The sequence below is a fragment of the Aricia agestis genome, chromosome 21, assembly GCF_905147365.1.
Source record: "Aricia agestis chromosome 21, ilAriAges1.1, whole genome shotgun sequence".
NCBI lineage: Eukaryota > Metazoa > Arthropoda > Insecta > Lepidoptera > Lycaenidae > Aricia > Aricia agestis.
This window is the reverse complement of record NC_056426.1, coordinates 8,745,537-8,760,928: the sequence shown is the minus strand read 5'-3', so window position 1 is coordinate 8,760,928 and position 15,392 is coordinate 8,745,537. Positions and strand designations below refer to the sequence as shown.

At 40.1% G+C, this 15,392-nt stretch overlaps 1 protein-coding gene across 1 annotated transcript in view; it reads left to right on the top strand.

The window, feature by feature from the left end:
* Positions 1-72: 72 nt before the first annotated feature.
* LOC121737647 (erythroid differentiation-related factor 1) overlaps positions 73-15,392 on the top strand; it is a 34,310-nt gene continuing 18,990 nt past the window's right edge. The window contains exons 1-11 of the mRNA XM_042129306.1: positions 73-170; positions 1,137-1,318; positions 1,507-1,615; positions 2,807-2,944; positions 3,563-3,686; positions 4,728-4,922; positions 5,859-6,001; positions 12,242-12,432; positions 12,850-13,016; positions 13,461-13,675; positions 14,081-14,209. Of these exons, the coding sequence (XP_041985240.1) occupies positions 132-170; positions 1,137-1,318; positions 1,507-1,615; positions 2,807-2,944; positions 3,563-3,686; positions 4,728-4,922; positions 5,859-6,001; positions 12,242-12,432; positions 12,850-13,016; positions 13,461-13,675; positions 14,081-14,209 (1,632 nt within the window). The 5' untranslated portion in view covers positions 73-131. The remainder of the gene's footprint in view (positions 171-1,136; positions 1,319-1,506; positions 1,616-2,806; positions 2,945-3,562; positions 3,687-4,727; positions 4,923-5,858; positions 6,002-12,241; positions 12,433-12,849; positions 13,017-13,460; positions 13,676-14,080; positions 14,210-15,392) is intronic.

Genomic DNA, 15,392 nt, shown 5'->3' with positions numbered 1-15,392 from the left:
TGCATAAATGTTTAAAAACAGCTGATTTTAAAAATAAGCTTTTTTTGATAAAATTCTATTTTTTAACAAATTCCGGAGTACATTTACGATTAACTAAATTACAATAAACCTAGAAGTTACAGAATAAAACCATGAACGAGAGCGAAAAGGAAGAAACCAAGCGGGTTACTGTAAGTGTAAACATTATTTTACATGGTCGTATTTTTAATTTAATTGTATTTAGTTATCTATTTTTAGTAATTTATATATATAGGTATTTTACTTAAATATATTCACACGTCTAGACTAAAGCCGGTATTACGAATAGACTGAAGTTTAAACATAACCAAATAAACAATATTTTGAAAACAATAAACATTCTTCAATTTCACGCTCGCGTAGTTTAAATAGCAAATCTTATGTCTAATTTTATAACGCATTCCAAAGGATTTGTTACACTATAAAGTTTAACATTCTTTTAGCGGATAAACTAACTCTGAATTCTGAACTATGTTATGTTATATTATTGCAGCTGTTTTCCTCAACTCTGCTTATTTACAGTATGTCAAGTAATAGAGTATTATTAATGAGCAAGAGAGATGACACTATCAGTAACACTGTGTGGTAAAAAGAGACGTGTGATACATGACAGCAGTATTCTTTTTTGACGTCCAGTCGGCACGTGCCGCACGTTGACAATTTAATCTCATAGAAATCATGTTCAATCAAGTTTGTGTAAGTGTATACATACACATTTTTACACACAGATGAAACCAATTTCGGTTTTGTTTGAGAGCTTGAGATTGTTGCACTATTCCGTAGGTATATTAACTTAATGATCCAGACCTTAAGTTGAGACACAAATAGTTTTGAAGCCTATATGATATAAAGTAACAAACAAAGAACTTGTTTCTCCTTTGTAATATTAGGATAGAAATTGTTTCATGTCACAACTCAACAGCCATCTACATAACAATCAATCCATTTTGAAAACAGTACTCCTTCTTTTTTATTTTTATCTTTTTGTTAGCTCCTTCCCACTTTATGTAGGGCTGGCTCTCCTCGTACATTTGTGCCAAGAAAATCTTGGATTGTCGATTTAGGCTATTTAGAAACCAGTGCTTATATATAATTAATTATTATGTATTTGGTACTAGGACCGCAGCCCATCTCCAGGAGTGAAATCCACCGCGGTGGTCAAGTACACGGCGTTCCAGACGCCCGTCAGCTATGCTCAGCTCCAGTGCAACACGGATATCAACCTACCTCCCACCAATTGGGGTGGGATAGATACATATGGCCTGAAACAGATCCTAACCGGAGGGACTGGTTTGTCTAGGTATATAAATAAATAATCAATGAAAAATTACCAAAATATGCACTATCGTATCAAAAGTGCCATTATAATATGCAAATGCATATAATCCGATGTCCCTCGATCGTGGATTCCTGGAAATCTATTGTTTTCGCGATCGAATTCGATCGCTTGGGAGTTGAAGCATTAATTATAATGCCCTCTGTGTACAGTTTCAGAATGGCGCACATGTTCCCCGACTGCGTGGGCGAGGTGGATGTGATCTCCGACGCCGAGTGCATCAAGAAGCTGCTGAAGCTGCCCTACCAACCCAACGGCACTGTGAGTGTTTAAAAAAAAAAAAAACATCTTTATTAATCACACAATGCACAAAACATAGTCAGACTTTCTATGAGGCTGGCATTGTCGGTTTCGACACAGACGTTAAAAATAAAGACAATCAACTTTACATAAACTATACCAAATAATAATAACTAGTAACTACATCACAAAACTTTATGGCCACGCAATACCCACACCGCATGTTTAAAGGGAAGGCCTATATATGCGTGGGAGAGCCATGCTTCGGCACGAATGGGCTGGCTCGACCGGAGAAATACCACGTTCTCACAGAAAACCGGCGTGAAACAGCGCTTGCGCTGTGTTTCGCCGAGTGAGTGAGTTTACCGGAGGCCCAATCCCCTACCCTATTCCCTTCCCTACCCTCCCCTATTCCCTTCCCTTCCCTTCCCTACCCTATTACCCTAATACCCTATTCCCTCTTAAAAGGCCGGCAACGCACTTGCAGCTCTTCTGATGCTGCGAGTGTCCATGGGCAACGGAAGTTGCTTTCCATCAGGTGACCCGTTTGCTCGTTTGCCCCTTATTTCATAAAAAAGGCTATGTTATTCTGTGATTTTGCAACACAATTTCATCAATAAGTATATTTTGAAACATGGATATGATATTATGGTTATACAGGGTGCAATTAAACCTTCCTGCCAATTTTTTTCCAGGGCTTAGGTATCATTAGGAGAGTCCACTTAACCAAAAAAAATAATCGGGTATTATATTTTTTTAATGACATGTTTTATCCCATTTGAAATCGTTGCAGAGCGGTCACTCGCGGCGATGGGTATGAGCGGGGGTGACGCGGGGGGAGGCGCGCGCGCGGGGGTACGTCACGCGCGGGCGACGCGTAGTGTCCATTAATATAGTGTTTTTTATGATAACTTTCGGAAGCTATTTCTCAACATTTTAGCACTGAGTGATTAAAAAATACGTGTATTTTTATTTTTAACATGGATCAGTATATCAAAATTTGGCAGGAAGGTTTAATTGCACCCTGTATTATGGCTTAAGACGTCATTTACCCAAAGCTACATTGAACAAGTGATGATGTGATTATAACATCCCGTTGTTTTAATCACATAATTCTTTTTAGTATTTTTTTTTTGTTCTCATATAATTTGAAGATTCTACCACAGCCTTCCATAATCTATATTACGATTTCTATTTTTACATTCATTATAGGTGAGTATGATGGCGCATCGCGTGGAGAACACCCTGCTTCTTGACGACTTCGATGTCTACGATTACCTCATGAAGTCGGAGTGGGCGTGGCTGAAGGACTTCTTCTATGAGAATGTGCTGAAGACTATGACTGAGAAGGTATGTTTATCTTTCTCACACATATTGAGGGATCTGTTATCTTTTTAATATAATTGCGTCCCCTGTAGTTCCCTCTCTCTCTAACACAGACGTATTTCTTTTACCATCTTTTAGATTTTTTTAGTGTCACAACATTTTTTAGATCTAACAATATTATAACTTAAAATAAATTAAGTACATAAAGTATGTTCATAGAAGCAGTCCTTACAAAGCCTTATAATAAGTGTCACAAGCAAAAAGTACTATCTCATTATCATTATCCTTAACTCGATAAGGTAAGTCATTTATGTAGATGAGAAAAAGAAACGGACCCAAAATTAGTCCCTGTGGGACACCAACTTCTATTTTGGTCCCAGTGTACCTTCTACTATTGACATCAACCCTTTAGGACCTATTTATCAAGTAAGATGTCAAAAGGTTCAGTGTAGAGTCCCTTATGCCATAGTGGTGCAATTTTCTGATAAAGTAGTATTCTTAATACAGTCAAAGGCCTTAGACAGGTTGCAAATGCACCTAGGCATCCCGCGTATCTTTTCTACTGCGTAGGTCTGTCTTTCTCTAGCACACATTGCTTTAAGTATATATCTGTCTCGCTCTAACGCGTTATGTCTGTTTTAGGAGCGCATGAAGCTATTAGCTCCGCGGCCGAGCTCGGCGCTGACGCAGAAGTTCCTGTCGCACAGCGTCGCGGCGCGCCCGCAGCCGCCGCCCGTGACCAGTACGCACACGCCGATGTTGACCGGTAAGTATTGTAAAGAGACTGCACTTTGCTGCTGCGGAGCGACACTACAGGTTACAGCCAAATATATTTTCTTAGCGATTTCTCGTAGCGACGCTACGCGACACAAAAAGTCAGTTCTATGAAATGAAAAATGAAGGGTTGCGTCGATGCCGCGTAGTGTCGCGTAGTGGTTGTTGAAGTGTCCTGTGAACTGACTTTCCTTGTTTTTCGGGAAAAAAAAATGCATTTCAAATTTAAACACAATATTGCTTTTTATTCATAGTTTCATTTCATTTTGGCTTTTATAACATATACTAGCTGTTGGCCCCGACTCCGTCCGCGTGGACTTCAGCTTATATTATATAGTAGGTAGTTCCCGTTGAACCATGTAGGCTACCACGACAGAGGCGCTTCCGCGCTACGCTTACTTCAAACTTCAATGTGTACACTTTACAGACAGACAGACACGTCACACATAAAACGCCCCTATTTTTGCGTAGGGGGCTAAAAACTGGAGAGTGCGGTCGAAGTCGAACGTCAACTCTTCTTAATACTTAAAAAAAACGCAAAAATAATGACTAATCCTTACCACCTTCTTATAGTAACACGTTTGAGTAAGCTCTTGTGCGATGTATCATGTAGGAGACGCACGGCGCCATCTATAATGAATTTTTGGAACTAACTTAATTTGAACAAATTTACGCATTTTCACCCCTTTACAACCCTTTTTTTCAGTTAAAAAGTAGCCTATGTCCTTTCTCAGGCTTTAGACTATCTGTGTATAAAATTTCATTACAATCGGTTCGGTAGTTTTGGTGTGAAAGCGAGACAGACAGACAGACAGACAGAGATACTTTCGCATTTATAATATCAGTATAGATTTAAATTATTATTGTAGCAGCAACATATCTTTTGGCTGGTCTCTTGTTAGATTCTGAAAGTGATAATTACTTGTTCGAAAAGTATATTTCTCGAAAACAAAAAAATTAATAAGTACATACATATTAACATGTTAATAGTTTACACACTTCTTGACAAATTAATAACAATTAAACATTTTAGGACCATTCCTCCCCGAGCCGGAAACTCGTCCGGAAGAACCGACTAACGAACAGAGTTACAATCGCAACGTGCTGTGGACATTCGAGGACATACGCATGCTCATCGGCAGCAACCTGCCCATCTTCGGTGACGAGGACCGGCCCTGCATCAGTCTCAGACTCAGAGACGCTAGGGAACCTATCAACGTGTTGACAGGTATAAAAATGGAAAAAAGTATTTAGTCAATAATGTTTATAGATTTTTTTTAATTAGGGGTCAAAAGAGCAAAACCTAAAAACTTTTTTTTTGTGCTGGCAACATTTGTAACTGCACGTAAAATTTTAACCTCTGATTCTAAACGCTTTGTCAGGCATTGAAAGGAAAACATTGAACCAATCAAGTCACTGGAAGTTGCATACGTTTCACGAAATTTTCCGGTTACTCATATTTTTCTCTTATAATTTGAACAAACCTCGTAATTTACCTTTTTTTTTGCGTTGCGCGCGCGTTTACGCATCCCCGGGGCCTGGGGAGGACCACCGAGGTATGTGGGACTCCCCGGGGCGGACGGAAGACGCACCCGGGACTACCCACTAAAACCCCAACGGTGTTCCTACTCCTGAAGGTGGGACTACGGGAAACGCGTGATACACGACCAGTCGACCACAGCCCCACCACACTTCGAAATTTACCTATTTTATCATCTGACTAATATTATTAGCTATACATAGAATCCATATTTTTTTAAATCAAATCAATTTACCGGTCCTAAACTCTCCATTTATGCCAAAACCTCAATTTTCTAATCGTTACTTACCCACTTCATGTCTTCAATGAGGGATGTTTGGCGCTATGTAGGCGTAGGGTCTATCGTGTCAAACAGCATGTCACGATATAGCTGTCTTATGTCTGTCTGACACGACATTTGAAACGAAAGACCCTACCGTCCCTCTACAGGCTTAGCATGACAGCATTAGAAACGGGAAAGAATGTACATGCTGACATATTATTTTAGTAACAAAATGGCGGATTTTCTTTGTCTACCGTCTATCTATCACTTTGTCTATTCTTCCGTAGAAAGAAACTGTTTCTATAATGACCATGCTAAGCCTGCTGGTGGCAAATGATGTATCGAAAACCCTCACATTGCAGGTATAGACTACTGGTTGGACAACTTGATGTGCAACGTCCCCGAAGTGCTAATGTGCTATCACCTCGACGGGATAGTCCAGAAATACGAACCGATGAAGACAGAGGACCTGCCTAATATGGAGAATTCTAAGTTCTCTCCCAAGGTTAGTAAATTATTTTTAATCAAGTATTTAAAATGTTCACGTTTCATTTATGAGAGGTGGAGTAACATTTATGTATGTATTTTATTTTAGTTGTCATATTGATTGTTGTGAAAGCTGCAATAAAATTGAATATTTATATTATAATATTATATTAAACACTTGACCGTTATTTGAAGCATAATAATTGAGATAGGCACTTCCGTTTCCGCAGATTTTACCTACTTTTCTTTCCTGAATGTTGGTAGCTCTGTCAACCTTGGCGCCATCATCGAGCAGGTAGAGGGAGAATTCCCGCTCGACTATGATCATTGGCGTTTTGTTTTCCGCACCGCACAGTCGTGCTCAGAAGTCATTACGTATTACACCTCCTTATTATATAACTCCCAGTTATATAATTTAAGTATAAAGTGAAATAATTTCAGTGTTGTGTTTTTACCGTTTTTCAAGGTTTTGGTAATTCACGTAAGTTATATTTTTATACATTTTTTCTTTAGAAAAAAATTAACATTTCATATTAATAACGATTTTATCGTTCGTATCGTTACTTTAATAACGAATATAAATTTAAATACTACATTTAAATTTTTAAATATTAATTTTCTAGTTAAGTTCTTGTGTTTGTGTTCTTTCCTAGGTTAAGGTAGCTATTAATAATGAATAACGAATGTGAATTTGTTCATGATTCGGTAGTGACACCAGCTAACGTTAGATTTGAAACTACCCACTAATGTGGTTAATAAAAAAGGCCTTCTTCTCGTGCAAGGTCATCTAGTAGTAGTAGTTGAACAAATGATTCGAGCTCGTCATCGACTTCTACTTCACACAGCAAACGTAAATCGAGGCGCCGCCGCCACAAAAAGGGGGGGAGCAAATACAGACAGCGCTATAACCACCCTTTAGCTAAATTAACTCAAGAGGTTAATGAACTTAACAAAAAGGTTAATTATTTTTACGAAAACCGATCTATTTTTCAAGGTCATGCAATTGCATCGACGATAATGTCAGTCGGGAATTGTATAGCAAATCAAATGAAAATGAAACGACCGTTAGCAATTCTTTATAACCGAATCTTGTTATTGAAATTGAAACAAAACTTAAAGAAACGTCCGTTACGAAAACTTCTCTTTTGGGGGTTTTGGCTATATTAAATAAATATTCAACATAATAACGAATGGTCAGAAGTTCGTTATTCTGAAGTTCAAGAATTTTATAATCATATACTAGTTTTGTTGATTTAGAGGTCAATGATGAGCTTAAATATTTAGATTTTCAAAAAAAAAAAAAATCACGTGCACAAATCATACGCGGCATTATTATATTGCGTACTTATGCAGCGCGGAGCATTGAAATCTGCTCTTAAGAAATTGTTACAATGGTCACACGCTTCATGCTTGACCCCTGAAGGTTAAATGAAACCGTTAAGGATTTGTATCACAACGTCAGAGTTACTTCAATTAATTTGTGGTCTGAGCTGGGCTTTGAGATCTGAGGTTTTCAAATGAGACGCAATGCAATTATGAATTTCGTTCATGACCCAGTTCTGGCAATCATTTTATCTAAGTTAATTCCGAGTTGCTGGTGTCACTACTCGAAAAGACTGAGGGAGCTCACAAAACCTTTGTTGCGAATAGTCAGAATAATGTTGCTGCCGCTGCGCAAGCGGGTTCTAGAGCAACAGATTGACTCGCCGCCCCCCGCAGGGGCAGGCTAAGAGTTATATATCCGCGCAGGGTATGTCTCATGGATGTTGTGCTAGCTCGCACATTTCCCATGCTCACCAGTCTGCGCAAGGCTGTTCTTACAATCGTCCCCCGCAGGGACAAACAATAAATTTTGAACCACGGTCAATGCCTAGCAATGCACGAAGTTCTTTTCACTCGAGAGATTAGCCTACCCCCGCAGAGGCAGACTAAGAATTATATACCCGCGCAGGGTATGTCTCATGGATGTTGTGCTAGCTCGCACATTTCCCATGATCACCAGCCTGCGCAAGGCTGTTCATACAATCGTACCCCACGGGGACAAAGAAATAATTTTAAACCACGGTCAATGTCTGGCGATGCACGAAGTTCCTTTCACTCGAGAGGAGCTCGATTGGACAACTGAGGGAACTTCCACGGCAAAAGTACCCGTGAATATGCCGCTTCTCTTTCGGATCTCGGGAATCTCGGGGATCTCGGAAATGCCAAAAAACGTAAGTACTGACAATCAAAAATTCAGAGCGGGTCAAACTTTGAAGTTTTACCGCCGTTTCTCGTTGGCAGCGCCTAGATGCTCCAGGTTATTATTATAAAGATTCTAAAAGGGTACCGCATACCATTCATGGAGAAACCACCTCGGTTCATTCCAAAATTAAACCAAAATCATTTTTCTACCACAGAGTCGGAAGATATGTATCTCCAAATTCGACAAATGATATTCCAGGCTGTATTAGAAGTTGCCAGCCCCTTGCCAAGTTTTATTTCGACAATGTTTCTGGTCCCTAAGGTCGACGGGTCCTGCCGTCCTATTTTCAATCTTTCCACTCTATTCGATTATGTTTTGACTCAGCCATTCGGGCTCATAAATGTTCAACTAATGCCAGTTTCGTTTTGCAACCCGACGATTGGCTTTGCAAAATATACCTGTCCCAAGCTTATTTTACCTGGCAGTCGCTCCATCGCACTGACGGCTCCTACGTCTGTATACAAGGGACAGTTGCTGGAAATTACTTGCTTATTGTCCGGTCACCTGCTTCCCTGACCAATTGGGTTAAACAAACCCTCAGAGAGCAAGTTCTGCGTATCATCGTTTATTAGGACGATTATCTTATTGCTTGAATTATTGCTTGAACGCCTCCGTGGTCTAGTGGTATAGAGCGCGGCTCTTGACTCGGAGGTCGTGGGTTCGATTCCCGCGTTGGAAACATGTTATTTCCAAGTTTGGTTAGGACAATGCAGGCTGATCACCTGATTGTCTGACAAGTAAGATGATCCATGCGTCGGATGGGCATGTAAAAAGTCAGTCCTGCGCCTGATCTCTCGCTAGTCGTGTCGGTCGTCCGTCCCACTGGGTTATGAGAGTAAAGGAATAGAGAGTGCTCTTGTGTACTGCGCACACACTTGGACATTATAAATTACTCCTGCGTAGCTGGCCTGGTTTCAATGAAACCGGCCACCGTCACCGAAACCGGTGTGGGAGCTATTATTATTATTATCTTATTGCTTATTAAAACAAAATCATCCTACAGAAGCATGTCCACATTTTGCTTCAAAGGCTTTACTTACGCCTCAACAAGACCTGGTATTTCTAGGTGTTCGTTGGAACACGTTTCAAAACGAAAAGCTACTTCCAGGCGAGAAAATGTCTAAAATTCATCAAAAGATTTTACCAGTCCTGAGTCCTGACAAAGAGTCTGGTAGATCTAAAGACCTTGCAGAGCATCCTCGGTCTCCTGAACTTCGCTAGTTTCATAGTACCGAAGGCTACATTACCGAGCTCTCTTGTCTCTTCTCATAGACTTGGATAAGTCCGCATTTCCGGATCGCTGCTCTCTACCGAGACAAGCGACGATCTTCGGTGGTGGTTGCAAAGTCATCATCTATCAACTTCCATTCATTGGGGCCCACCATCGCACTGCTTGGCAACAGATGCGTCGGACCTAGCTTGGGGTGCTCAACTCGACCACCTTTCCTTAACGGGGACATGGTCAGCATAAGAAAATTTCATGCATTACAATCAGAAAGAGCTTCTAGCGCTCTGCTTCTCCGAGGTCAGTAGTCAGCACCAGACTCTCACTCGCTCGACAGTTCTTTGGTAGAGCGACAATCGAACAGCTATAACCTATATTTGGGACGAAGGTCGCACCAGGTCAGATGCCCTGATGGACATAACCATTCAGATTTTTTGAGTTATTGGATCATTCCCAAATCTGTTAACTTCTTGCACGGAGAAGATCAGAAAATGCGGCTTACTTGTGTGACCGATCTATTTGCTTCCGTCGAAGCTCATGTAGTGACTAATTATGTAACTCTCGACTTGACCGATCAAGCAGGTTTATATCACGATGCCTTTTCTCAGGAGTACCCCCTAGCCTAGGTGTTTAATTAATACCCAAAGTCCTGGCTCACCTTAATCAGGCTCAAAGAATTTATCTCCTAGTGGTTCCACGCTGGGAACGAGTATTTTGGCGGGCAGATCTCAAGTCGAGTGCAATAGCAGCACCGTATACGATTCGCGATCTGGAGAAATACACAATCGACATTTCAGCGGTCCCTCTTCCAAAGATCAGGAAATGACCCTGGAAGTATAGAAATGTGGGGGTGGTCGTAAAATTGTAAAATTTATGAGGCTGAGATGATAACCATTTAAAATTATTATTATCATGGCGACCTTCTACTCTCAAAACTTATAAAGTTGCCTGGTTTAGATGGTTATCCTGGTGTAAGTTTCACAGATGTGATGCTATGATGCTCACAAGCCGACGGCCACAGTCCTTGCAAAATTCTTAGCTTATCTATTTTTAATAGATTAAGCTCTCTTATAACACTATTTTCTTACATAAGTGGATATCTTCCATGTCTGATACAGAGATTTCTGGCCCTTTAAGTTCTTACGGTTTGGTAAAACATGTTAAAATCTATTGCATTGAAAAAGCTTGTACAACATAAATTAAAAACTTATTGAAGTCTTATACTGTTGACGCCAGTTGACGCAAGTAATTTATTTGTATTTTCTAGACATACAGTTATTTTGCTTTTGTTTTCGTCGGGCAGACGTGTACATGATCTTACACACTGTATGAATAGTGGTTTAAAATTCTTAATGTGATTAATTTATTTAGTCATAACTAAAACGAACAGTTCTGATTCTAGGCAATCTAGCTGGAAGATTTTAAGCAATCGTAGTAATAAGCAACCTTGCTGTTTACTGGCTTAAATGCTGTAATCACTTTTTTCATCGCAGGCGTAGCGATTAGCGAAGCTAAATGTGCAATTTATTTACGAGTTTGCGAGGAAAACCATCTGCCGCCTTTAGTTGGCGGTATCAAAACTAACTTGTCTGAGACAACTGTACCACCAGGTAACGTCCGCTCAGCTATGGCTGAAAGTTGGATAGACAATGTATCCATTCATGAAATACTTTTGGGGCCGTTATTGAAAATCGGTACAAAAAACTAGTACTTTAATCTAATTCTAACGATTTAAGAAATTATTTTGTTCCTTTAGTTGATTTCATTATGTCCACATCAAAGCTTTTACAAGTTGTATTTTTGATTTGTCAATCAGTTTTTGGTGTAATAATTGTGTAAAAAAGTGTTTGAACACTGGATTTTCTATTCCATCACTCTTATATCACCTATATATTCATTTATAAAGTTTTAGAAGTATTCCCACAAGGAATTACTATTTTTATTTTATATTTTCTTTTCACATTGGCGTCTTACTTTTATTTTGTCACATTGGCGTACATCATCACCAGGCGATAACAAACACGTCTCAATTATTATGCTTCAAATAACGGTCAAGTGTTTAATAGCAGCGTTTTACCCTGAAATAAAACGCTTATTAAATACTTACCTTATTTGAAGCATAACTTTATTTCTGCCTGGTGTAATTTCGACTCAATGATCATAGTCGAGCGGGAATTCTCCCTCTACCTGCTCGATGATGGCGCCAAGGTTGACAGAGCTACCAACATTCAGGAAAGAAAAGTAGGTAAAATCTGCGGAAACGGAAGTGCCTATCTCAATTATTATGCTTCAAATAAGGTAAGTATTTAATAAGCGTTTTATTTCAGGGTAAAACGCTGCTAATATCTATGGACGCTTTTCCAGGATAAAAAGTATTCTAGTATGCCTTTTCCTAGGACTTAAAGTATCCATAGCAAACAGAGGTCCGACCGGCACAGTTGTGCGTGTTCGCGGCGTGCTATGTTGCCAAACTTAGGCACGGCGTTTGTGTGCGTGCGACCAGACGTCTACGAATTATAATTGCATAATTTATAAAAATCGGTGTAATCGGTGGTCTACCGAAGGTTCCGGGGGAGACTCTGGAATGAAGCACGCGTCACGTCGTCGATAACATCGTGATAAAGTGTAGTAATTAAGTGTATATAATTTATATGTATGTTAGTCCCCGAGTGCCACTCGTATTTTTTAAATTATAACTAACTTTTAGCGAATATTAATAATAGTTTTCAGTTAAAAATCTAACGTTTCTAAAATTTTATTGGAAAGGTAACATTATTCTTTCCATCCAGGTGATAAGAAACGTAGCCCAGAACATTCTCTCGTTCCTCAAAAGTAATGCCACCAAGGCGGGGCACACTTACTGGCTATTCAAGGGCCCCCGCGACGACGTGGTGAAGCTGTACGACCTGACGTCGCTGTGCCCCGCGCCAGGGAACCCCTTTACGACGCCCGTAGCTATGCTCCTGTATAGGGTTGCCAGGTAATTCAACACGTTTTTGCGCTGCTTAATATTATGTCCCTAGCGGATATATATGTGCCGGCGACTAAGATCCCGTCTGTCTTTGGTTGGATCTCAAAGCTTTTTTTTGGGAAGTAAAACGAGTTTCGAGGCTTGACATCTAGAGATAGTCGCGTTCTTCCTCAAGAGTAATGCCACCAAGGCCGGGTACACTTACTGGTTATTCAAGGGCCCCCGCGACGACGTGGTGAAGTTATACGACCTGACGTCGTTGTGCCCCGCGCCAGGGAACCCATTCACGACGCCCGTTGCTATGCTCTTGTATAGGGTTGCCAGGTGATTCAATAAACACGTTTTTTTGTGCCGTCATGTTCTGTTTGTATACTTAAGAATATAGTCTAAAATGTTGTCATTTTGTTAACTAATTAAATATTTTAGGAACATGCATCTGATGAACAAGCGTCGTCGTGTCCGCGAGTTGCTGGAACACGTCATATCACTGCTCCAAGCGGAGGCCTATCCACAGATAGTAGCGTCTTCCCACTATATGTTAGCTGATATATACGTGCCGGCGACTACGGATCCCGCCTGTCCGGATTTTAGAGGTGGGTTCTGGGGACTTTGGTGGGTTCTGGAAACTTTTGTCGGTTCTGGGGACTTCGGTTGGTTCTGGGGCTTAGATGAGTTTTTATATTTTTGAGACTTGACGTCTAAAGATAGTAGCATCTTCTCACTATAATATTATAATAGTAAGAAAATGCTATGAAGAGTTACTACAACACGTCATATCACTCTCCAAGCTGAGGCCTATTCACAGATAGTAGCATCTTCCCACTACATGTTAGCAGATATATACGTGCCGGCGACTACGGATCCTGCCTGTCCGGATTTTAGAGGTGGGTTCTGGAGACTTTTGGGGGTTCCGGAAACTTTGATGGGTTCTGGGAACTTTGCTGGGTTTTGGAAACTTTGGTCGTTCCGGGGGCTTAGACGGGTTCTTAGGACATACGTTTTGATGAGTAATAAAATTATTAAAACTTAATTTGCAGAAGAAAAGTCCGAAGATGACGATGACATTGATTTTCCTGAATTCAACGGTGATAACGAGAGCGAGCAGGACGGAGATACTGATGCAAATAAGAGTGGGAAAGAGCCGGGTAATAACCAGAAGGAAACGGATGATGCGTGCGAGAAAGAGAAGGAGATAGAGGGACGACAGCTGGCGTTACGGCATTTGGGCGATCGACGCCTGCCTTCGGGAACTGTAAGTCAAATATGATTACACGAGATGACGCCCGCAACTCCGTCATTTTATTCGCTTATCGCGCGGGGACCGTACATTTTTCCGAGATCAATTGTATCCTACGTCCTTTCCCGAGACTCTATCTCCATACCAAATTCCAGCAAAATCAGTTCAGCGGCTTGGACATGAAAAGGTAACAGACAGACAGACACACTTTCACATATTTTATTATATTAGTATGGACCATAAAAGTATAGTCTGTCAAGAAAGTGAAGAAATTAAAAAGTGGCAACATCGTAGTGTCATCCCTTTCAAATCAATCTAAGAAAAAAGGGATGACCCTACGATGTTGCCACTTTTTAATTTCTTCACTTTTTTGACGGACTATATGGATATGGATTATGTATTTTTCTTTTTTTTCTACAGGAAGAGAAGAACAAGACAGAGTCTACTGGTACCACGGCGATGAACACCCCGGGCCGCTGCGGCAAGGCGCTGACTCACGCTCTCCGTGGTCTACTAGCGCTGCACCACCTTACTACTGATAAGACCGAGGTAATTGCTCTTAGTTTTAGATCTACTAGTATGTCTCTTGATACTATACAGCATGACTGGTTAGACATGACCGATACTCGAGGACGTGATATTTGGCTATTATACAGGGTGCAATTAAACCTTCCTGCCAAATTTTGATATATTGATCCTTGTTAAAAATAAAAATACACGTATTTTTTCTTTTATAATCACTCAGTACTAAAATGTTGAGAAATAGCTTCCGAAAGTTATCCTAAAAACACTACAATTAATGGACACGACGCGTCGCCCGCGCGTGATGTTACCCCGCGCGCGCGCCTCCCCCCGCGTTACCCACTCTCATTTCCCCGCGCCGCGAGTGACTGTTCTGCAACGATTTTAAATAGGATAAAATATGTCATTGAAAAAAAATAACACCCAATATTTTTGGTTAAATGGACTCTCCTAGTAAGACCTAAGCCCTGGAAAAAATTTGGCAGGAAGGTTAAATTGTACCCTGTAATCTGTATTAGTTGAAAAAAATAAATATAAAAAATTATATCAATTGATCACTGAGTAAATGTAGCTTAAAGTTAAATAATTATTATTTACTCAACGCATGGACACCGCGCGCGGCAGGGGTAGTGCGCGGGACGGGGCGCATGCCGCCGCGCCAGCCGCATAGTACTCGGTACTCGATTCTCATTATAATTATGTAATTCAAATTCAAATTCAAATCCTTTATTTGCTATAAAAGTGGTGAATACAATAGGTGGTAATGATCATTTTTTTAAGAACTAACACTTTTAGCTATGTATGAAATAGCATGCAAATATATAAATACATCATATAAAATATCTTTTACTATCTTTTACTATAAATATCTTTTACTATTGTAAAATTAGAATTTGGAGCTATATTTATGTTTGTCGTTTTTATAAAATACTAGCTGTTGCCCGCGACTTCGTCCGCGTGGACTTCAGTTTATAGCGCGCGATGTCAACAAAATTGGTGTCAAAAGCTTTTATAAAAAAACCCTGGTACCCCTTAAATCAATACAGCTGTGCAGTGTGCAAACAATAAGTACTTCATTTTTGTATGTTAAACTTTATATATTATGCCAAATTTTAAAGCTTATTTAGCCCCCCAATTACACAACTTTACCCATAAACTATTTATCATTGATAGGTTTAGCCCCAATTTCACCAACGTCTGTTAGTGTTAA